General features: G+C 35.0%; 2 protein-coding genes across 2 annotated transcripts in view; one reads left to right on the top strand and one right to left on the bottom strand.

The window, feature by feature from the left end:
* LOC128997814 (enhancer of polycomb homolog 1-like) overlaps positions 1-5,156 on the bottom strand; it is a 51,708-nt gene extending 46,552 nt beyond the window's left edge. Inside the window, exon 1 of the mRNA XM_054423552.1 lies at positions 4,607-5,156. Within this exon, the coding sequence (XP_054279527.1) occupies positions 4,607-4,759 (153 nt within the window). The 5' untranslated portion in view covers positions 4,760-5,156. The remainder of the gene's footprint in view (positions 1-4,606) is intronic.
* Positions 5,157-15,421: 10,265 nt separating this feature from the next.
* Positions 15,422-24,429, top strand: part of LOC128998532 (ITG-like peptide) — a 95,931-nt gene continuing 86,923 nt past the window's right edge. The window contains exon 1 of the mRNA XM_054424704.1: positions 15,422-15,505. The gene's annotated coding sequence lies outside the window, so the exon portion shown is untranslated. The remainder of the gene's footprint in view (positions 15,506-24,429) is intronic.

The following is a 24,429-nucleotide window of genomic DNA, read 5'->3' as shown; positions in this document are numbered from 1 at the left end:
ATTTGTGAAAAATCCTGAAAAATGCTACAACAGTCCGGGTTACGGCTGACTAGAGCATTGAATGGTCCCCTCAAATCCATCCATAATTGGAAATTTCCATGACTTCTTGCCTATTTCCCTGACTTTCAATGACCAAAATTTTTTTCCATGACTATCCCTGACTTTCCAGAATGTGGACACCCTGCAGATGTCTGAGATATTACTGCGAGCCCGCAGAAAACGCCTAAAATTTGACCACAATTACAGATTTTGTATCAAACGATTATATTAGGCCTAACTTATATAAATGATATATTTTAGCCCTAAACCTGGCAGTCATTTTACTCTGTAACTTAGAAAGCAAGGGCGTTTTAGGCGCCACGCAAGAATTTTTTTAAACACTTTTTTTATCAAATAAATACGCCTAACCCAGGAAACATATTGTATTAACTTATATTTTTATCAGGAAATAAAGAAGGAATAGGCCTAATATAATTGATTATAATTGTGTAGCCTATGCTTAATTATTCTTTTAAATTTTCATCTTCGATGCTATTACCAAAGAACAAAAAAGTTAGCCTAGTAGGCCTAAACTTAAGGCTAGGAGAATACTAACTTATAAATTACCTAGGTTTTATAGCACACTTCTCACCAATGTTCTAAAATTCAAATTTTTTAAGTGCAAAATAATATGAAAAAAATTTATACTAGGCCTAAATCTTAATTTCCTGTTAACAGGAACATTCATACTATCAAAGACTTTTTTTCCGATTCTGTCGATATTTATGTTTGCCTTTGGGATCCATATTCCTTAATATCTTCAAACTTTTAAACACATTTAAATTTTAAATTTCATTTAAAGTGATCTTGTTCTAGGCAAAAATAACATATTATTGATTAACCCTCCAAGTGTCCATAGTGATGGCATTAATGTCGGCCCATTTATTGCGCAATCGCAGGGTTTTGTTAAAATGTATCTTGGAAACTTAAAAACACTCTACCCCTATGCTGTTTTATATATCATTTTGTTTGGTAAATTATGGGCTTCAATGAAATATATAAAACATTACAAAAAAAGTTTTCTACAATTTTTGTGGGGTTAACATTTCTCAAGAATTATAAAATAAATTAAAAAAACTTTATGTTTGCGCTCAATAAATTTTTATAATTTTAGGTCTACAAATATTTTAAAATAGGCCTAGCCACTTTGTTCTAAATTGTATGAGGATTCCAAGAATATACCGGTAATAATAAAAGGAAGTAGGTAGGTTTGCAAATAAATAAGTTAAAGGTGAAAAACAGATTTTGTACATTTAGCGTTAGCTAAGAATGCATATCCTAACCATAGCTAGGAATCTGGCGGATAATTTACATTAATAGTCTACCTACTTCATCAGGATTATCAACCAGCCCTTCAAATCACTTAAATATTCTTATAATGCACCACGTACCTATATCACTACATTTTATTTTTAACACTAAAACAACAATAAACATACTAAAACACATCAGTCATCGGTGCTAGGTTAACCAAGTTGTTTACAAATACGCACGTCATCTGTCTGCTACAATATTTTCGGAACTAAAATGAAAAATGTCTAGAAACAGACATCAGGAGAAAGCTTAGAATCTGCTGAAAACAACAATACCAATCTCAATTCAGTTCAATCTGATTCATTCAGTCCCAGAGCCTTCGCCGTAAACGATGTTTGTGTGTCGCAAAAGCGACACATAACACCACGGCGGGTGTGTTGTACGTCGATTACGCGACACTTAACACTCGGAGGGTGAAGTTAATTTTTATGATTAGGCTAAACTTACTTGACCTATCAACTAAACATTCGATCATCCTTTAAGTTACAGGTAGGCCTATTCTTAGGTAACAAACAAGAATGTTTGTCCATATAAGTTACCTACTGTAACTTAAGTTATATTTTGTCTTGTTTTTATTTCTGGGTTGAACTTAGGCCTATACTTATAATCTGATTGCTGACTCTGTCATAAGCATGTAGGCTAGACTACTCAAGTTAGGTAAGATATCGTACCTTGCAAATTATTAGGCCTACAGTTTAAAAAATTTTCCAATTTATAATTAGATCAATAATGCAAAAATAGCCCAGATTAGGCCTAAGTTTATAGGCAGATGCTACACGTATGGTAACCGGACGTGGGGTGTCCAGCAGTTAGGCCTACTGTCATTAGGGTACTGTAACCTAACCTAACTAACCAAACTTGCTGATAATGAAAAAAATTAATGAAGGTTAAATTCTGTTCATAAAATAAAATTATAAATGCCTCAAATTCTAACAAAAGATGTACCGGTAGGCTAACTTACAGTTATTAAGAAATGGCATTCTAAACAAAATCTTTGACAAAAAGTTGGAGTCACTGATAAGATTCGATCTAGACCTAGGCATAGCCTAGTTACCTCTTGTTCATCAGCCGACTACTCTATCCACTACACCACGAACACCCGCTGTACATCAGATCGTATCTTTGTGGTAATAGTGTCCCGGGCCCCTACAACCCGGTGACGTCAACGTATCCTCTGAGAAGTTTATATATCTAATTTAACGATTAGGCCTAGGCCTAATAACAAAAATTATAGGTAAAACAGTGCAGAAAAGATCTTAGGCCTACTTTTGCCTATTATTTAGACCTAGCCTATATCGGTTAATAAACACAGGTTCCCTGCGCAGCTGTAAGTTAACTTACCCAGTTGAAGTTAAATTAGGCCTAAGTTACCTATGTTATTAGGCCTGTTTATTTTGTAGATTGCAATATAATTTTTCGATGTGGAAAAGCGATTTACCTTAAAGGGAATAAGGCAAATAGGCTACTTACCGTATTTACACTGGGATATGATGTAATTTTTATATGTCTAATTACAGAATTTTTAACGCTGAATCCAAAAATACAATCAGTTTTGGTCGGAGAGATTCCTAAGTGGCAGTAGCGGCCGTAAAACGAAGGTTAGGATTACGAATCTAACAAGGATAATTGAGCGGTACTGAAGGTAATCAGTAATGGTACTGACTGTAATATGGCGTGGTCTGGACGGGTCCGTACCATTGTCCGTACTGAGTGAAGAGTGAGGTGTGAGGACTGAGTGAGAAGAGCAAACAACTATTTATACTTGATCTAATGCGGAATGAAATCAAATCAATTTGTTTTGAAACCAAATGATCAGTTCATCAGTTCTTATTTAGGCATGTGAGGAAGGTAGGTCGGGTTTTATGCGGATTCGTGACTGTATTAAGTGTTTTGAAGTGAGGTTAGATTAGGAAGGTAAAGGTTAGGTTGTACCGATTCATTAATTTATGCAACTTCGAGACTGTTTTTGCACAATTAAATAGTGGGTGAAACACAATGAAATTAACGATATCAAAAATGCCCCAGCAAAAAAAAACCACTTATCGTTCAATTTTATGTTTGAATGACACCTCGGACAATTTGTTTCGTTATTTACAACCCCGTGCTTAATTAAAAAACTTGTAATTTCATTATCATCGAACACAACTGTTTCATAAAAATTTTGGTCACACGCATTGCAAATATCAGCCATTACTAATTTCTAAATCGGCAACAATAATTAAACTTACTTGATAATTAATAAGTTGCTATTGCAGATGTTTTTAATCTGGATCTATTTTCTGGGCGCATTTTAGCGTAATAATCCATTGGTTGGTTAGCAAACTACATTACAGCAATTCAGTGGCAGTGACAGTTGACAGTATCAATTTGGCAATGGTGATGCGGTCGTGTTATTGTATATAGGCTAAAAATCCTCGCGTTTCACAAGAATAAAATTACATTTATTGATTAATGATAAATGTTGATTTTATTAATAAGTTCATGTAGTTCATAGTACATCATAGTGCATCATAGTAGTAGTTAGTAGTGTTCATAGTGTAGGTAGTTAGTGTGTAGTTCATGTGTGTTCATGCCTAAGTTATTGTTTTTGTGTAATTGTATTCTCGGAACGTCTTAGAAGTACGTCTGCTTTTTGAAATTGAATCATTTTAAAATTTTATTCCGATTTTCAAATGTCGTGTGTGGTTTTGTCTGTTTTAGTATCGAATGTAAACAACTGTCAGCTGTTTCCACTCCACAAACCTTCCAACCCTTTTAGTGTTAGTCGCCACTAGAACTTGGACTCGTCCATACCACAAATATGTTAATAAATTAACAAAACTGAAGCTTAATAGGCATTAATTATATAACTGTACGGCCACTTAGGAATCTCTCCGCCCAAAACTGATTGCATTTTTGGATTCAGCGTTAAAATCACTGTAAGTAGGCATATAAAAATTATATCAAATCCCAGTGTAAATAGGGTAAATAATTACCGGGAATAAAATTATTAAGAGTATTTAGAAGTAGCGAGGGATAGGCCTGGAGTTTAAAAAACTAACCTATAAACCACAACTTTGGAGGATTAGGGCTGCTAATATTAACTGAGTAGTGTACTGAGATGTAAATATGAAGGCTATGACATTAATCTATAGTTTTCTTTAGCATTCATTGGCACTTAATGGGTTTTAATAGTATATAAAGCTCACTTTTATGAGCCTAGGAATTGGGCAAGATGGAGGCTAAATGCTTAGGATGTAAGTTCATAACTTACACATTCTTCCTCCTTTTTCATTCCACTGGGCATTTGAGGTACTGCCCGATTTATAGCTGAATATTCTGGAAGATCGGGCAGTTCTTCAGACATATAAATTGGCATCGGTTTTGAGGCCTCAAGGGGCCTAGCCCTGAACGAGAGCTTACTCATGTTGACAATAACATTGGCTTCACTAAACACTATAAAATTAGGCCCAGTGAAGGACGGGGGCTAAAAGCCCTTCCGAACTCAAAAACAAATATTCTAAATATTTTCCATTATAACTGGGATCTTGCACTGTCACCATAAAAAAATAATTATGTCTAACAATTTTATTGTAAAATAATGTCTTCCGTTTGAAGCAGCCATTATGGCGTTTCAATCCTCACTACACTGTAAGGCGCGGGAACAAGATTAATGAAAATATATATTTCTTCCACACCACTCATTGAAATATGCATTCATATCAATTTCTGAACACTTAACAAGATGTAGTACAAGCTTTAAATTAAAATAAATTAAAAGTTATAACGATAAAACTTGATTCTACTCCATTCACACGTGTGCTGCTAAATTATTTTATTCTTTTTCTCATTCATTATCATGGCTGGCATACAAAATGGGACTCTTGTTCAGTATGCCAACTGGATCGAATGAAAAATCTTTGTTGGCCAAATAGCTCACATACTATATCTTATATATTATTTATACCATTCAATACATATTTTGTTCTATTTATATTTTGCTATTTAATGGGACATAATTAAACAGCACTTGATGTTCTGGTGTTTTAATCTTCAATTCACAGGATGGGTTAATTTTTCGATCAGAAAGATTTCATCTTTAGCTATATAGTTACAATACTTAATAATTAATTGTTTGTAGATAATAGATATTGTATGTTTAAAGTTTGATAATTTCATAAAAATGTATTGCTGCTTCATATTTTTATATAGTTTTAGTCTTCTCAATGTTTTACACAAAGAGGTGCTGAAAAAAACCAAATCAATATCGTAAACATATTACGTAACGCTCTAAAGAGGGGGGGGGGGTCCACTTAGCGTCACGCAGCGTTACAGGGTGTAATATATGACATGCAGATTTTCATGACAAAGTAATAAAATCCGTAAACGTATAATAAAAACGTATAATAAATTACATGGCCATTAGTGCAGTCTGTGTCTGTACGTACGGTACGACGTTAACATGGATTAGTTAACTAACATGTTATAAATTCTCTTGAATGATGCGCAAGTAGACCTTATAGCTTATCCTAAATTCTGATTCTGTTGGTAACGTTTATAATGCGTTGACTAGGGTTTCACTTTTATTTAGGGTAGATTGTACCGTAGGGTTTGTATGCACTCGTTTTTTAAGGACAAGCTATTGTTTGGTATTAAATCGGTGCATTTTGTGAATGTTTTTTTTTTACAAATGAAATAACAAATTACAAATTTAATGGTAAACAACAAAATGTCCTCTACATGAATTGGTAAGACCCCATTTTAAAATTGTTTTTTTCTGACCCATTATGAGGATACTTCTATAAAAGCGTTTAATGTAAAATGCAATTTACGTAAAATAGTGCATTTTATTGATGGTGTTAATCCGTACATGGCTTACTGTGTATGGTGGTCAAGTATTACTTCCTGGTTGCCAGTATGCCATTTATGTATTTTCTGTTTAAGTCTTCACTGACTTTGGTGCCAAAACAAGGTCGAATTACTGAAAACGTTATACTGACAGAAGTTAGAGGGGCGATCCCATGACGTCATGTATTGATGGTCCAATCCGGTTCCCATATTCTACAAATTACTTACTTAGGCCTACTTACTTCCGTCGTCTTACCCACGATCCTTCAATCGGAGAGTCGTCATCAGTATTCTTCCATTGAATTTCTGGGTCTGTTTATGTTTTTTGGTATGATATGGGGTCTGTGTCGTAATTGTCTACCTGTCTCCGTAACTGTCAAACTGTCCAAATTGGTTAGTTTTTGTCATAAGTTTAAAATAAATATAACTTTTTTGACGAGCTATTTGTGAGAAAAATGAAAACAAGTTAAACATTAACAAAAAATAGGTCAACGAAAAAAAAAACACAGCCAAGTCATACTGCAAAGGTTGTTGAAGTAAGGATACCTTTTGAATTACGGTTTACGGCTCATTAAAGGCTTTTGACTCATAAACAACCGACGAATCGACCTTTTGATGCACGGGTTGCGGCTCAGCAAAGGCTGTTGACTCCTGAACAACCAACGAGTCGACCTTTTGAATTACGGTTTTAGCCACCGGCACCACTGGACGGGCATTTTGAGCCCCCGGCACCTCATCCGCATGGGCGTGTTGAGCCCGCGGGTTACCTGATGGGCGTGTTGAGCCCGCGGGTTACCTGATGGGCGTGTTGAGCCACATTTACCGCTGGACGGGCGTGTTGAGCCCCCGGCACCGTCAGCCGGGCGTGTTGAGCCCCCGACACCTCCGCATGGGCGTGTTGAGCCCACGGGTTACCTGATGGGCGTGTTGAGCCCCGGGTTAAATGATGGGCGTCTTGGGCTACATTTACGGGAGGGACGGGTGTGTTGAGCCCCCGGCACCGTTGGACGGGCATGTTGAGCCCCTAGCACCCCCGCATGGGCGTGTTGAGCCCGTGGGACACCTGATATGGGTGTGCTGAGCCCCCGACACCCTCCTATGGACGTGTTGAGCCCGCGGGTCCCCGTAGTTGTGGGTGTAGGGGAGGACTCATGTATTCCCCCACCACCTTAACAGCGTATACATAGGTATACGTTGAGTATTGACGGAGTTTACGTCGGACTGCAGACCAAGTAGACTATATAGAGAGTGCTAACTTCTGAGCAAGTGACGCCAGAACCGTCTCCAGTGGAGAGCAGCAGCTAGGGGGCCCAGGATTCCGGGGTGAAGGTACCAAGGATCTAGACCGCGGACCCACACTGATATCTTGTAGGAGTGTCGTAGACCACAGGGCCAATAAGGACGTACGCAAGGACTGATCCAACCTCTGCCAAACCCTGAACACGAGCCCGGGAGACACTGCCTGGTAGGAGGAATACAGACCCAGGATCAAGACTGTATATAAAATAATAACATAATAATAACTAATAAAATAATAATAATAATGTAATTGTATATAGAAACCTTTGTGTTAGAATAAGGAGAACACTGAATAAATGGAAGTGTAAGATACCCAGTCTTTCACTTTTCGATCCTTTACCATTCTTGATAAGGCCTAGTGTTCTGGAGGAAACTTCCTCTCCGCTCTTTCATATTAGTTATAAAAACAAATCGTGAAATAAATAAAAAAGTACTTTTGTCTCAGGCGTTGTAAAAAAGAGAAACTTTCGTTTGAATTTCCTTACAATCAACATTTTGGTTATTTAATTTTAGTTAAGGTTTGTAACAATTTTTATCTACTTTATTTTTCTTTCAAAATCCGAGAACTAATTTACTAGAATCTTAAATGGCATATTTGTTTACTATAGGCTACTAGACGAAATATTAACGATTACAGACATTTTTTAGCGTTTAATCTAGTTCATAATATTTTTAGTGTGTCACTGAATTCATTCTGTCATCTCGTATTCATATGAGTAGGCCTAACACTGTAGCATATAATCGAATCGTGGATGGTTTCGTTTTGCGTGTTCAAAACGGTTAAAAGTTCAAGCCAAATCATTTTTTCAACGGTAACCATCAGATTTACAAGATTCCAAGACTGCACGGAAAAAAACTTTGGTCGCTAGTCGCTAATGTCGAGTGGAGATAAGAAAAAGTTCCATGAGAAATAAATACAGAATGTTAATTTTTGTAATCGGGGTCAGTTATGCGAGTTGGATCAATTGGCCGCGAAGCTGGCGCTTGCGCCTGGGGAGTGACGAATTACAATACAATATCAGGGTACAGGAGAATCCGGAATCAAACTTGGTATTTCCTACCCCCACTGCACCAAACCTGCTGACTAAGCGAATTTCCATTTGCCTGTTAGAATTTAAATTTCCTCAAGCATGTCAGATTGATTCCTTACGAAAAAAACATTTAATGGGTAACTTTGAACTGAGTTAGTCACTTATAAGGTGTAATGTGAACATTTATCAAATATTTCACACTATGCCCAAAAATCTATAAAAAGAATCCATGTTCGAAATGCTCTGCTCATTTAAAATTCATATTCATGTTTCATATTCAAGTTTTGTCACTTCCAGCTCGTGGGGAAATGGGCCAAAAGTCAGTTCTTAACCGAATCGTACACTTAAAAACCACTTTTTGAAGAGTAACTTTAATCTATGCCATGTAACTATCTTATAAAATGGGATAGTGTTTATCTATATCCTATCTTATATGAAAACTGAAGGACTGCTTCATGTGAAACACTGCAGGAAGATGGGTCATGTTAAACACTGTAGGAAGATGCTTCATGTGAAACACTGCAGGAATATGCTTCATGTGAAACACTGCAGGAAAATGGTTCATGTGAAACACTGCAGGAAGATGGTTCATATGAAACACTGCAGGAAGATGGTTCATGTGAAACACTGCAGGAAGATGGTTCATGTGAAACACTGCAGGAAGATGGTTCATATGAAACACTGCAGGAAGATGGTTCATGTGAAACACTGCAGAAATATACTTCATGTGAAACACTGCAAGAAGATGGTTCATGTGAAACACTGCAGGAAGATGGTTAATGTGAAACACTGCAGGAAGATGGTTCATGTGAAACACTGCAGGAAGTTGCTTCATGTGAAACACTGCAGGAAGATGGTTCATGTGAAACATTGCAGGAAGATGGTTCATGTGAAACACTGCAGGAAGATGCTTCATGTGAAACACTGCAGGAAGATGGTTCATGTGAAACACTGCAGGAAGATGCTTCATGTGAAACACTGCAGGAAGATGGTTAATGTGAAACACTGCAGAAAGATGGTTCATGTGAAACACTGCAGGAAGATGCTTCATGTAAAACACTGCAGGAAGATGGTTAATGTAAAACACTGCAGGAAGATGGTTCATGTAAAACACTGCAGGAAGATGGTTAATGTGAAACACTGCAGGAAGATGCTTCATGTGAAACACTGCAGGAAGATGCTTCATGTGAAACACTGCAGGAAGATGCTTCATGTGAAACACTGGAGGAAGATGGTTCATATGAAACACTGCAGGAAGATGCTTCATGTGAAACACTGCAGGAAGATGCTTCATGTGAAACACTGCAGGAAGATGCTTCATGTGAAACACTGCAGGAAGATGCTTCATGTGAAACACTGCAGGAAGATGCTTCATGTGAAACACTGGAGGAAGATGGTTCATATGAAACACTGCAGGAAGATGCTTCATGTGAAACACTGCAGGAAGATGCTTAATGTGAAACACTGCAGGAAGATGGTTCATGTGTCCAAAGTGCCTTAAGGTTCCCGCGTTGAGAAGTTGGGAAATATTTACTTTGGCTATTTATGACAACAATATTAAATCACAAAGGTTTCATTAAATTGTATGGATTTCCAATTTGTTATTTTTTACTTCCAAACGGGTGGTTAAAATGTGTATTTTTGCAACAAAATAAGTCCGAGATCAAATGTTTTTCAAATGAATCAGCTCCGTGCATTGATCCACAACATGTTAAAAGTCAAATGCTTCTGCTTGAACATCCGATAGCGAAACAGGGTGGAGCCAATACCGTGTATTTCGACGGAAAGTAATCGATTTTCAGAAATGCAGACGTACAACATGGTAAGATTGTTTGCACGCAAGAGAGTTAAAAACTGTTCAAATAAATGGAATGAATGAGGAAGTAGATCTATTGACGAACTCACCAGAAAAAGGTCGTAAAATAATGCTGTCAGTAAAAAAAAATCATTAATAGCCAGGAACACTCTACCAATCTTGTCTAATCTTTGAAATGGATTTCCTCTTCCGCGATATGCTCGAAGTATAAATTGAACCTAAATATAGAAGAATCGATAGCGTGGTATATGGAGTGGCAGTATACTACAATATACAGGCCAACCTACCTACCGACTCTACGTTAATTTATAGTGGTCGTTTGTACTCTACCCAAAGCCACAAGTCAGTGGCAAACTATAACTAGTAGTATGTTTTCTGTGCCAAAGCTAATAAGTTGCATGAGGGTGTTGCAGCCTTGCAGCTCACTCACACACTCACACCCACTCACAGTGCTTGCAGGCGGTGGCGTGCTAATTGCTTTGAATTAATTCATCTTTGGTAAAAGGCAAATTGTGTATACTTCTCTTTGGGATCTGAAAAAACGATTCTTCGTGTAATTCGAAGATAAATTAAGTTAGGTAGTATGTAAACCGTGTTAAATTTGGACAAATTACGATAGAACAAGTAAATTAAAACACAACATACAAAAATAAAAATACATCAAAAGAACGACGACCTGATTTTTTTTTAGGTTTGATATTCACACAGTGTTAAGAATCAACATTGATAAAGACCAACAAAATGTTAAATATAAAAAGTAAAAAAAAAGAATTTGTTGTAACCGTATACTTTCTATTACTTATTTTAAGCAAAAGGTCATTTCCTCTATATAAAACAAACGCAATTCTTGTTTAAGCAAAATTTTCATTCAAACTAACAACTTAAGGAAGCAACCATATCAAACGAATATCAAATTCAAGTCAATAGAATGAAAATACCAACTAGATAAAACGATTGACTATATGTCTAAAGATATTTTTATTCATAGTCAAAGGTAACGTTAACACGTTTGCAAATGAGGAAAGTGCAAGTGGGCGAGTGTGGTGGTGTATGGGGTGGATCCTACCCTGAGGCTATCATGCTACGTCCTACCCAGGTAAACATTATATCTGCAACTGTCCAATATGTGCAGCTACTCAGTGGTCTACATACCCAAATACAACATAATCCAGTTAATTAATTATCAAAACTGTTCTTTGATATTAGAGGGTTTTAAAATAACAAAATCAATACTTGGCTGTTCATGGAAGAAGTTTTCTAGTTCGGGAAGATGTTACTGCATGAGTGGGCAATAATTATTTGTTTCTAGCTACACTTACAACGAGCTTCGTACAACCGGATCGGGATGACATTATCATATGGATGAAAGCTATTTTGAAACTGAACGTAATTACTTTGCTCACTTTTCTGGTAATTTTGTTTTGTTGTCATCCGCTAAAAACTTGCTTGCTCCATATTATAAACTGTAGACAAAATGTGTTAAAAGTGTATTCTTTAAACACGATAAAATTGAGGTACCCAACAAGCCTCGTTTAGGGGACAACAGTTCTCACTAATTGTGCGAATAGCTTTTCCTCTAACTATTGAGGCACTCAACAAGCCTCGTTTAGGGGACAACAGTTCTCACTAATTGTGCGAATAGCTTTTCCTCTAACTATTGAGGTACCCAACAAGCCTCGTTTAGGGGACAACAGTTCTCACTAATTGTGCGAATAGCTTTTCCTCTAACTATTGAGGTACCCAACAAGCCTCGTTTAGGGGACAACAGTTCTCACTAATTGTGCGAATAGCTTTTCCTCTAACTATTGAGGCACTCAACAAGCCTCGTTTAGGGGACAACAGTTCTCACTAATTGTGCGAATAGCTTTTCCTCTAACTAAACATTTACTTAAATTTTCATTAAGTTTCATTTACAATAATACTAATTTGAGATAAATATTTCCGCATGGTTTGATTTTAACGTTTAATTAAATAATAATCAATAATATCATAAAAGGTTTTGCAAATGTTTAAATTGTAAAATATTTCATCTTAATGGTGAAAGTTTATCAGAAATACAATGACTCAAGGATTTGACCATATGAGTTGATCTTCTACAATTACATCCATCAGAAATCAGAAATCTTTACTCGTCATTGATCATATTAATGAAATAGGCATCGTCGTACGATAAAAATCTCTCATAACTCGAAAAAAGAAAATCTGCATTATCGTTCTTTTTCAAGCAAAATGCACACAAATTTACGATACTCGCAAAACCTACAGTTCACAATGTGACAAATGTATAGCCAACATCAGTTAACTTTGAACGTTTTATTTATTATTTTACACCTTCTAAAGGCTTAATATGTAGACTGGAAGTGATATGAGGGTGGTTCAAAACGTTCGCACGATGATGGACGCAGCAAACAAGTGAAAAGTCGAAGAGTGATCTTTGTTATCAATTAACTGTCAGTGTTTGTTTGCGAGATTAAAATATTTAACCTGACAAATACGCCCACGACACAAGCGTTTGTATGGCGCTTTGATGCAGTATAAATTTATTTATTCGTTCATGTCTTGGTAGCTTCAAGTAGTTCATTAACGGCTTTTCTAATAGACATTCGTAACACAGTTTGCTATAGACAATAGTAATAGATGATTTATTTACGGCAAAGTTGCCATAACCAAATTAGTTACATGCACACAAATACCCCCACAGCAGCGAACCTGCAGACTAAGCAAATTTCAAATTTGTCTGTTTTGTCACTCAGATATTGTCATATTTATTCCCTATAGAAATAACCACAATTTTTAGGAGTACTTAGGTAAGCTGCTACAGGGAAGCAAAAATTTATGTTAATAGTTGAGTATAGAATATGCAAATATGATCAAAATACATCCAAATAAGCAAACTAAAACAGTTTTTGTGATGTGTCTGATGATGACAGTATAGCTGGTGAAAGGCCCCATGAAAATAAAAAAATCATTTAATATTGATGACGTTTTTATTTCAAATTCAAAACTACAACAGTTTATTTTCTATCCATAAGAATGAGATGGGAATATTCAATACAATATAACAAGAAAAATATACAATGAAAACAATACTAATACAATATATTTAAAATTTCATCAATCGTACAACTTTTCGATGTACCTAATTATTTGTTTTTGCACCATACAGTAATAAAAATCACTCATTTTAATGTTTTAATAGCAAAAATAAAAAACAAATTAAACCAGTTTTTGGAAATGTAAAAATTCCTTATTTCGGAAAGCATGTACAAATGTAGGCCTATAATTATAATTATGAAAATGGTTTTTAGCCTCTTTGGAGTCGGGACACCAAAATTATATATTTAAATTGGTTCCGAGTCTAAGCCTTACTGTCCCACCCAGTGGCCACTGTGATAGCTTATTACCTAAAATGGTTTCATGTAATGCTAGTAATACATGGATGTGAAATGGTGAAACTTGAGATAGTTTAATTACCTTAACCATCTGTTCAATATTAACTAGCTAAGGTTATTTGCTAAAGAATATTGAAAGTATAATGCTTAGTATTCAAATGACTACATATGTTTAAAGCAGTGTGACCTAACCTAACTATCCATAGAAATGAACATGTAAACGAAACATGTTGAATCTATGCGAAATAAATACGCGATTGTGAAACTGTTGCAATTAAATAATGCTATCTAGAGGCACGACAAGTTTAATATAATATTTGTCTGATGTGGTTGATTTTAAGTTAGTTTTTTTCGTAATTTCTATAATTCCTTTAGCTAAAACATCGCGCTCATTTCTGTGTATAGAGCTATTTAGCAATCCAATCTCCTAGGCTAGATACATTATCTATCTTCATTTATGATCTAACAGTTTGTCTCATTTCGTCGACTCTGTGATAGAAAGTAATATAAGTACGTACTGTAGTTGGTTGAATAAATTGACCGCAGACTGTATGTATGTTGTTAAATAGCTAAATATACTGGGGATTACACAGTCTAAAACACGGTTAACCTTTATATGTATACCACATGTATAACAAGACGGTGATATCACTAGATTGATAAAGAGATAATTGAGGAAAGTGTGCAGAGCAGAGTGGTTATTACTCTAAGCTTCAAGTACAAGGGCTGGAAACAGCCTACTTCAGCCATAATGACATAGCCCAATCGTGAATGTCTCATTCTCCATTCCTCCCCAGTTCGTCTTTCTTATTGTTTTTATCAGTTTCTCGTCTCATTTTGTTTTTGATTTCCTCTCGCCAACGCCTACAATAATTCATTTTATTTACTTACCAGTATTTTACCAATTGGTAACTGAACTCGACAACTCGCCTTGCCTTATTCTGCATTCTCTCCTGTATCTCAGTAGATTTGTATATCTTGTGTTCATTTACGCGTCTTTTTTTCTGTTAAATATCATTTTCGGGAACAATGAGTTACGCTTCACGAAACGGCGGTTCTTCCCTTTACTTTAATGTTTTACTCTATGTAACAAACATTGAATAAAATAAAATTATCCAACAGTCACCTGACAAAGTGGGCTTCATTGCACAGATTATAGTACAGAAAGCCTTACTTTGGCGCACATCTGTATTCCAACCAAACACAAAACAAGAAACACAAAACAGCGTGCTTTTATTATGCACGTAATCCGTGTACGCTTGAAAATAAGTTGGCAACACTTGAAGATATTACGACTACGATCAGCTGGAGCAGCGTTTCCCATTCCTTACAATGTTTGGATTTTACTTAATAACGTGTTGTATAGTGTTTGAAAGACTAATTATTTGTGATTTATAGTAACTATAGGAAAAATATAATGTGTAACTCGAGTGCAAACTGTCTTTGCTGCACTCGAGAAATCTTCCACACTCGCCTGCGACTCATGCGTAAACGTTTCTCTCGTGTGCAGCAAAGTGCAACTCCGCCCACTAGTTGTTACACAAATAACTATTAGAAACCCATTATAATTGCGACAAACTTGATTCCCACCTCACAATACCAGCAGTAAACGTTGGGTACGGGTATGGGTGTGTGGGTGCGAGGGTGTAGGTGTGTGGGTGTGTGGGTGTGGGTGGTACTTGGGGTGGTCGGGTGGTTCGCGCCTTGCGGTGCAGAGCAGTGCGTCACTTACTTCCCTAGGTCAGCTAGGCTCCTACACCTCATCAAAACTCTATCTGCTCACTCAGGTAAGAGACCAGTTTTGTTCTGTTTTCTCTTCCGAGCTCTATACCGTGGATATTTCACAGCTTGTAAAACGTTTCATGCTCTATGTACTTATTCCTACAGCCATTTCTGTGGTCAATCCATGAGTTTCAGTGTCAACTTCGATCCCGCTAAAACAAAGGAACGCCGTGCCGTGCCGAGTAAAAACACCGTTTCTCCCGCATCGGGTGAATTACTGGTGAATCGTATGCAGATACTACAATGGTTTTCGGTTTTCGATACAATTATTTAAACTAAATGGGATAGTTTCGTTAAAAAACAACAAGTATATTTATTTACGATAATACCTTGATAAATTGTTGTAACTTATACATTAAAAATTATTCATACTATACCAGATTCATTGTAGATTTTACAACTAACTGTTCAAAACCAAAAGGGTTATACGTTATATTATTTTTAGATTGAACGTGGTTCTCCCTGTTAGGGATTTGTTTCAGCGGAAGAGTGGCTTTTAGTTGATAACAAATAATTTCTCTGGTGTACAATGTTGTGCCAACTTTATTTTATTCATACATAAATCCAGCAACTTGCTTGGGTGGGCATGAATCATAAATTAAAAAACGACTTCTCGATTTGAAAATTGTTATTTCGATGTTTTATTCATAATTGTATCTCTTTCACTGCAACATAAAATACAAAATATAATTAAGAATTGTTTTGCTTATTAATATATTATTGCCAAGTTTCTTCTCATTTTTTACGTTAAAATATTTCTCATAGGATGTTGCAGTTTCGGCTTTTTGAGTGCTAAGGAAAAAATTTAATGGCCGTATTTTTTTAAACTGCGGAAAATCCTAATATCAATTCTACACTCTATTAAATCCTCGTCCTATTATCCTTGGACAATAAAGGAGATATAGATCTATACGCTGTGTATGAGTAAGAAGTATTTTTATGTAGAGCTTAGTACTTTTAACAATCCCAACAAACATTTATTTAATCCCCCTAATAAAAATTTCCTCTGGAATTACGTAAGTCACAGGGTACTACTCATACTACAACATGACTTATAATCACCAAATCACCAATATAATCACCAATAAGTGATTATAATTAATTATAATCACTTTTAGGTGATTATAATCATATCAGATAATACGTAACACGATGATGAATATAATTAATTATTGACTTGGCATGAGTTTCGGATTATATTAAAAATTACGTTTAATTGTTTTCGTTTTCTGTTTTGACTGATTTCGTTCGCATGTAATGTTTGTATTTTACAGTTTAAAAGTTATTAATTTATACTGGGACCATCAGAAACCACTTCTGGTTCTGGTTGGAAAAATAACAACATTTATGCAATAGTTGAAACAATACATTTTCCTAAGTGTGCTTGTTTAATTAATATATAATATATATATATTTTTTTACGGTGCAAAAGGTGCGAAGATTAATTTTTGCAATCATTATATTTAATTGTATAGTAAGTATTTGGGAACAGATAAATTATTGTTATTTGATGAACAATTCTGACAAGAAAGTTAAATAAAATCAAAAACAAAAAGAAAGAACACTGGAATTATGAAAAATATAATAGGAAAATGCAGACATAGATTCACTGTTGAAACCCAACCAATGAACTTGATTTGTAAGTTAGCGCAATGAATGCATGCCAATTGAATATCTGCATGATCATTTATCATTTATGAGCCCCCAATCAGATATCAAACTCGGCATAAATCACAATTTTACAAATAATGAATATATATTTCAGGATGTAAGGTGTAAACATATATCTAGGTATGTTGTGATGTAAACCCTTACTTCGTGACTAACTACAATATTTTCATATTTCAAACCAAGAGCACATTTCTACTTTAAATATATTTTAAGCCTAACGAATTGAACGACTTGTATTTCGTGCAGAGTCGTGGCATTATTTTGTTTTAGAAACAACGATAAAAATTATTTGAACTTCAATTTGTTACAATTCAATTAGTCCTACTTAGGAAATCAAACAAAAGGTTTGTAGATGCACAAATGTAAATCTTCCATGATCAATATAATGCGTAAATAGTTTTTTTGTTATCTTAAGTAATGAGGAACTTTCTCATGGTTTTCTTGTATCCAACCTAACTATTTTCACAAATGAAGAGTTAAATTGCTAATTGAAGTGTAGAAAAAAGATTCAGGAATCAAAAAATAAACCACTTTAACAACTGCAAACAACATTTTAATAAAAAAAATACTAATAATTGCTTACATCTTCGAACAAATATAAACCAAAGTCAGTTTTAAGAATATGACTAAACAAATATAAACCAAGTCATTTTTAAGATTGCAGTATGACTAAATCAAAAGTTATAGCATTGGTTTAGCAGAAAAACCAAAGTCCAATGTGTTCTTGTCGATCCAATGAGTTTGTTGATGCGGATGGTTGACAGCCGTACTAGTAGTAGTACTAGTGGTAGTACTAGTGGTAGTACTAGTAGTAGTACTAGTAGTAGTACTAGTGGTAGTACTAGTGGTAGTACTAGTGGTAGTACTAGTGGTAGTACTAGTGGTAGTACTAGTGGTAGTACTAGTGGTAGTACTAGTGGTAGTACTAGTGGTAGTACTAGTGGTAGTACTAGTGGTAGTACTAGTGGTAGTATTCTCAGCGCAGGGTGGTGCGGACACTAGGCCAGATTATTCTGTAATAAGAAAGGATGGCGAATAGATCTTTCAGCTGATCGTTGGTGTGGAAACATCTTTTTTTGTCCTAGGACGCTAGGCACGAGCCTGGGATTGTTTTTCACATTACTTCAGGCTAGACCTAGGGGTTGCGGTATTATCACTTAGATAAGATCCATTGGTGACTTGGCGGGGATCGAACCAGGGACATCAGGGACTGAAGTCCCGCGCTCTAACCACTACGCCAGCTCGCTCCCCCAATTTTACGAGGTTTAAGTATGTATTATATTATTATTTTTCATTTCTTCACTGTGTAATGGGAACATACACTACACAGTGAAGAAATGAAAAATTGTAAAATGACACTCAGGTCCCTTAGCAGTCTTGCTCTTAAAATATAGAAACTCATATTAATTTATGAATCATCATAACAGTGTTAGAAGATTTTTTAGATGATGACTGTATGTTAAATCTTATCTCTCTAGAAACTTAACATGTTAAAACATTAAACAAAACCATATTAACACAATGGCAAATACACTTTTAAACGCCGCCTGAATATGGAATCTCCTATCTATTGGAAGATAGGGGTAACAATTAAGTGACTATTTAAGGATTTGACATTGCATTGCGAGACGCACAATCGCCCACAAATTAATTATCGGAAAAACAGCTACCTTATAATTTTTCGACAGTCAAAAATAATGTATTACAGCCATATGACTTTAATCGCAATTTCAAACAGTGCAATAATAGTGTTAAGTCATGTACCAACAAGTAGTAATAGGTATGAGCCAGTGCAAGCTACATGTTCACATTAGGCCTGCCACTGAATATTACCAGTACAATTCAACTAATGTAGGACTACTAGTAGCCCACCCCTCGCTATGACCGAGGCCAAGTGAACGGGCCAGGGCTATGCAAAGTGAAAATACCCCTGCCAACCTCTTAAAAATCATATTAAGCATTATTATTATTATTATAATAATAATAATAATTATTATTATTATTATTATTATTATTATTATTTGAGCAAATGGTCTCGGCTGGCGTGTCCTAGGGCTTCTGCGTCTTTGCGCGATTGCTGGTGCGTATGCGTGTGTGTGTGTGTGTGTTTTCTTTTGTATATTCCATTTATAATAATTACAATTTTTTTTTTTTTAATTAGTAAATTAGTTAAATAAATTGAATTTTTGCTTATTGTGTTAAATGTGTATATTTATATTAGATTAAGAAATTTCATTGTATTTTTATTTATTTATATTTAAGTTTGTCAGGTTAAGTGTAAGAGAGGGCCATGTGGCCATAACTTTGCCTGTTAAAATAAAGAATTTTTCATTTCATTTCATTAAGGTAACGATTGGTATGGGAGATGTTTGTGCCTTTAACCGCCGAAAAATAATCTTTATAAATACTGGTGTAGTTTTAGAGAAGTAATCTTTGAAAAATATTAAGTTTTTGTTTAGGTATGTGGATGGATTCAGAAGACATCTTAATAAGTCCGATTTGACCGCTTTTGTATTTATAAATGAAAACATTGAAATTCAATACACTTTGAAAATCAATGATTAAAGGAATTCTCAAAAATGTAAAAGGCCCCCTCACCTTAAACTTAACAGTGTTGTTTTATAAATAGAGATGAGAGATTATAGCCTACTGAGTCATTATCTTGAAAATCATTGGCGATTAATGGGATTGGCCCCAGTCTGCTGGACAGAGGACAGAAGTCCAAACCACGAGACCACAATAATAACTTTACACTCATAATGTGGCCAATAAAGTATATAAATACGTACATTTACGGGTAAACAACAGTAAGTTCAGAGTCAATACAGGTGTTTAGTTATAGCCCGCCTCCAATAATAATTATGACATCCTAAACACCTGATTCTGTAATAATTAATTAAATTTTCTGCCTCAGCTGTTTTCTAATATAACATTTACACTTATTGCATCAAGAAATGTGTATGCAATAAAAATATAGTGTCAGGTGTTACTGTAAAAGTATATTGATTGGTTTTTACATTAATAAAAATCGTTATTATTTTTATAGAATTTCAAGATTTGGATTCATTCACTCCTTTGATTAATTTTAAAGGAGTGAATGAAATTGTACTAATAGTAACTATATAACCCATATTAGTAATTATGCATTGCATACCTTATCATTTTATGAATAACACTGGTTTCTAGTTAATGTTACAGCTGATTAGTGTCGTAGAGTATGTTTTATTATTTACATTGATGGTAAAATGTATACATAATTAATTGTGGTTGGCCTGATTAGTTCTGTCACACGTTACATCGTTAATTTGACTATCATAACTGGACTAACGAGAAATTGTAACAGTAACCTAGTCAGATACGTTGTTTTGCTCACTTCAGGTCATGTTTATGTCAAATATAAATCAATGGTGTTTAGACAGTTCCAGATACTGTTCTAAATAACTTAAAATTGAAGTTGTTACACGCTTTGAAGCTAGAAATAAAGCTATCAATATATTAGACAGGAGCTAACTAATTTGTAACCAAAGACCAACTGGTCCGATACGCGGCAAAAACTGAACCTCGAGCAAGCTACAATAGCGTATATCTCACTTGCAGCGGAAATGGAAATTTGATCAGAATTGAAAGTTATCCCTTACTCCTTTTCTTATTTATAACTTTGGATAATGTTTGAAGGAATAAATGATTTGAGAAAAAAGTTTATAATGATAAACTTCTTTCTCAAATCATTTTATTCTCCATTTTATTCATTTTATATCATTTTATTCTGGAAATATTCACCAAGCCGCCTCTATTATGATAGAGGTGGCTTGGTAAATATTTTAAGGTATTTTCATTAGAGAACTAAATCTTTGAAACTTTTTTACTCTAACATTCTACTACTACCTTAAATACTATCAACTTGAATTTTTGTAAAATATAAATCTTGTGTTCCTTAAATAAACCAAGCCAAGGAAGAATAAAAACTTTAATTTCCCTTTTGGTATGTTTTCATCTCTCCTTTGATCGGTTCTCAATCATATGTTCTCATTCAAAATCTAATTGTTTATAAATTGTGTACATTCGTATTTATTTTGTTAATTTTAACATTGGTTTATTAATTTATCTTTGTCTGCTTGACAACGTATGTAAATTAAAAGAAAATTTGCACCTTACATTTATCATCGTTCATAAAAATCTTTAAAAATTAATTTATCTTTACTGAAATGTATTCGACTGTTAAGTGGGATGGACTTAATAACAGAAGTGTTATACTTCAAACTGTATTACACTATTTATGTAAATGTGATTGAATATTGCAATCCATTGCAATACGCTTGATTCGACATTAACTTGCAAACATACATAGCGACGAACAAAATACAATTTGAAGATAGCTTGAAATATTTGAATTACATCCTTTCACCAAGGTTTCACTAGCTGGGTAGGCAAATGGTTAAAGCGCTCCTCTAACAATCAAAAGTTCGCCGGTTCGATCCTGAGAAAAGTCGAAAGCTTCTTGGTGGTTCAAAACTGGACCCAGCTGCACCTGATCATTGGACTTTAAATAAATGATCCTGACTGATGAAACAGCTGATCTTAGTCAGTAACAAAGCTACACAGGTCATCTCTCAACGTTCTACACTCATCCTTTACTCATATTGGTGTTTAAGTACGCACCTAGGTGGTGTTTCCATCGCATAACGATAATTCATTAAATGTTTAAGTATTTTGATACTTAAATGCACGGTGGAGGTTCGAGTACACTCATGTCTACTATTATATTTTGGTTTAATAAAATTAATAACCTGCCTCATTGACAAAATAAATAAAAAACCTTTTATACGACTATGGCAATTTTTCACTGTTGGAAGTTCCTCAAGTAAAACATTTTTTACAATTTGAATGGAACTCGTAAATAATGATAATGTACAGACAACACTTGTTAAATAAATAATAAACTAATAGAGAATAAATTAAATTACAAATATTTTGAAGTGAAGTTTATTTAATGGTTTCCTTAAAAGGTTATTATGTTAAAGGTAGTGTTCGACAAATCGCTTTATAAGCACCTAACACCTACTAGTAGAGTAAGGAGAATACAAAGGTCTCCTCGAGAGAGCTTTTGTGGACGGGCTAATCCTAAACAGGACTGTTAACTTTTTGTGAAGATAGGACTTATGATGGAATGTGGGATTATGAACAAGCATAAAAGCAGTTCTACTAAGTTAATTCAACTGAATAATACATGCACTCTTTTATGAATAACACTTTATTTTACTATTGTCATATTTTTCGGAGGAGTAATATGTATTAATAATATTTTCTGAAAAAATCTGCTACGTAATAAAACCTATTCAAATTGGAGTGCAAAATATAATTCCATGCATTTTACCATCTCCAAACCACCGATGTTACCAAGAGTAATTCCACATTGTATTACTAAACAATTTGAATTATTCCAGCTGATATTTCTTTCTTTGAAAAGTCTGTATACCCCTAACGCAGCATGCCCGAAGACCAAATATTCCCCTAAACATGTCGGATTTATTCCCTATTTTATATATTTATAGTTTAGTATGAAAACAACAAATTTGCCAAATTGTAATATCTACAAACATGCATACTACAAGTTTACCTATCCTCCATAAGAACGAAATGGGAATTGTATGCATGTATATTTTTAGCGAATTTCCCTTTAGGGAAGTAGCTATTACCGTAGGTCGCATGGCAAGCCCTAGGCCCGTGACGGATTTACTTTTTCATTTTGATAACTTGAGTAATTTTTGTCCGATTTTGATGTAATGTGGTTTGAAGGTGTAAGGCGGGATAAACTTGAATTAGTTCACAAACCAGCATTATTTGTAATGCATATTTGTGATCGGACCATAGGAACGGGATTTTACGGGGGGTTTTATGGGGTAGAAATTGGGGTTTCAGGCAAACAGAAATTCCCATAGTTGGTAGGTTTGACGTGGCGGGAGTATTTTAAGTATATATACTTAAGTGTTTTCTATGCTTAATAGTTGTGGAGGAAATAAAATACTCCTGCCGCCGCAAACCTGCCGACTAAGTGAATTTCCATTTGCCTGAAACCCCAATTTCTACCCCATAAAACCTCTCGTAAAATCCCGTTCCTATGGTCCGATCACAAATATACATTACAAATATTACAAATAACATTTACTATGTTATTTGTTTTTTTCAGTTCTGAAATAAACGGATAAATTTTATATTTTAATGTTAAAAAATGGAATGTACACATTTTTACTCCATAAAACCCCGATCCCATAGTCCAGTTATACTGCTTCACGTTTATTCAACTCTACACATCTATTCCAAATTTAACCGAAATCGGACCATAATTGCTCAAGTTGTCGTGTCTACGGACACAAACACACGCACACACACATATAAATATTTGAGGAAATTGTGTTTTTGGCCTCTGGGAACATAAAAATGAAAAAGTAAATCTGTCCAAGGTCTAGGTCTTACGATGCCACCTACAAGTAGTAGCAATTCGCTAAAGGTGAGTTAAGGTACAGCCAATGTTTCTGTGAGAATGGGAGTGGAAATTGATGATCGTAAGGATTGCTACTGTCAGATGTTATCCGGAGGACTGATTACTTCGTACATTGTTGCACTTGCTGTAGACGTTCCTCTTGATTCATACTAGTTATTGAAGAGTAACTGTTATTTCACAACGTGTTATATTTACAGCCCCGAGGAATGGGAGTGGAAATTGATGTAACAAGGATTGCTACTGTCAGATGTTATCCGAAGGACTGATTGCTCCGTTCATCGTTGCACTTGTTGTAACGTTCCTTTTGATCCATACTAGTTATTGAAGAGTAACTGTTATTTCACAAAGTGTTACATTTACAGCCCCGGGTAATGGGGGTGGAAATTGATGATCGCAAAAGGATTGTCAGATGTTATCCGGAGGACTGATTACTCCGTACATTGTTGCACTTGCTGTAGACGTTGCTCTGGTTTCATACTAGTTTTTAAAGAGTAACGGTTATTTCACAAAATGTTATATTTGCATAACATGTTTTGATACTCGTTGGAAAAATAATAAGAGGCCCATCACGTAAAAGTAGAATGATAAGTTGCAACTCGTTAGCATAAAAAACTGTTTAATCTTTATACGGTGTATATAGTCATTATATTCTTATGTATAAATATCGTGTATTAAACCGTATTCTATATTTCAAACTCGTTACTATTTGGTGAGACCTAGTATTTTAATGGCATGCTATATTTTGTATTTGATTCA

This window comes from Macrosteles quadrilineatus, unplaced genomic scaffold (assembly GCF_028750875.1).
Source record: "Macrosteles quadrilineatus isolate MER2022 unplaced genomic scaffold, UCM_ALF_1.0 Scaffold_7__1_contigs__length_78375512, whole genome shotgun sequence".
NCBI lineage: Eukaryota > Metazoa > Arthropoda > Insecta > Hemiptera > Cicadellidae > Macrosteles > Macrosteles quadrilineatus.
The sequence above is the reverse complement of the archived record's forward strand: the minus strand, read 5'-3'. Positions and strand labels throughout refer to the sequence as shown.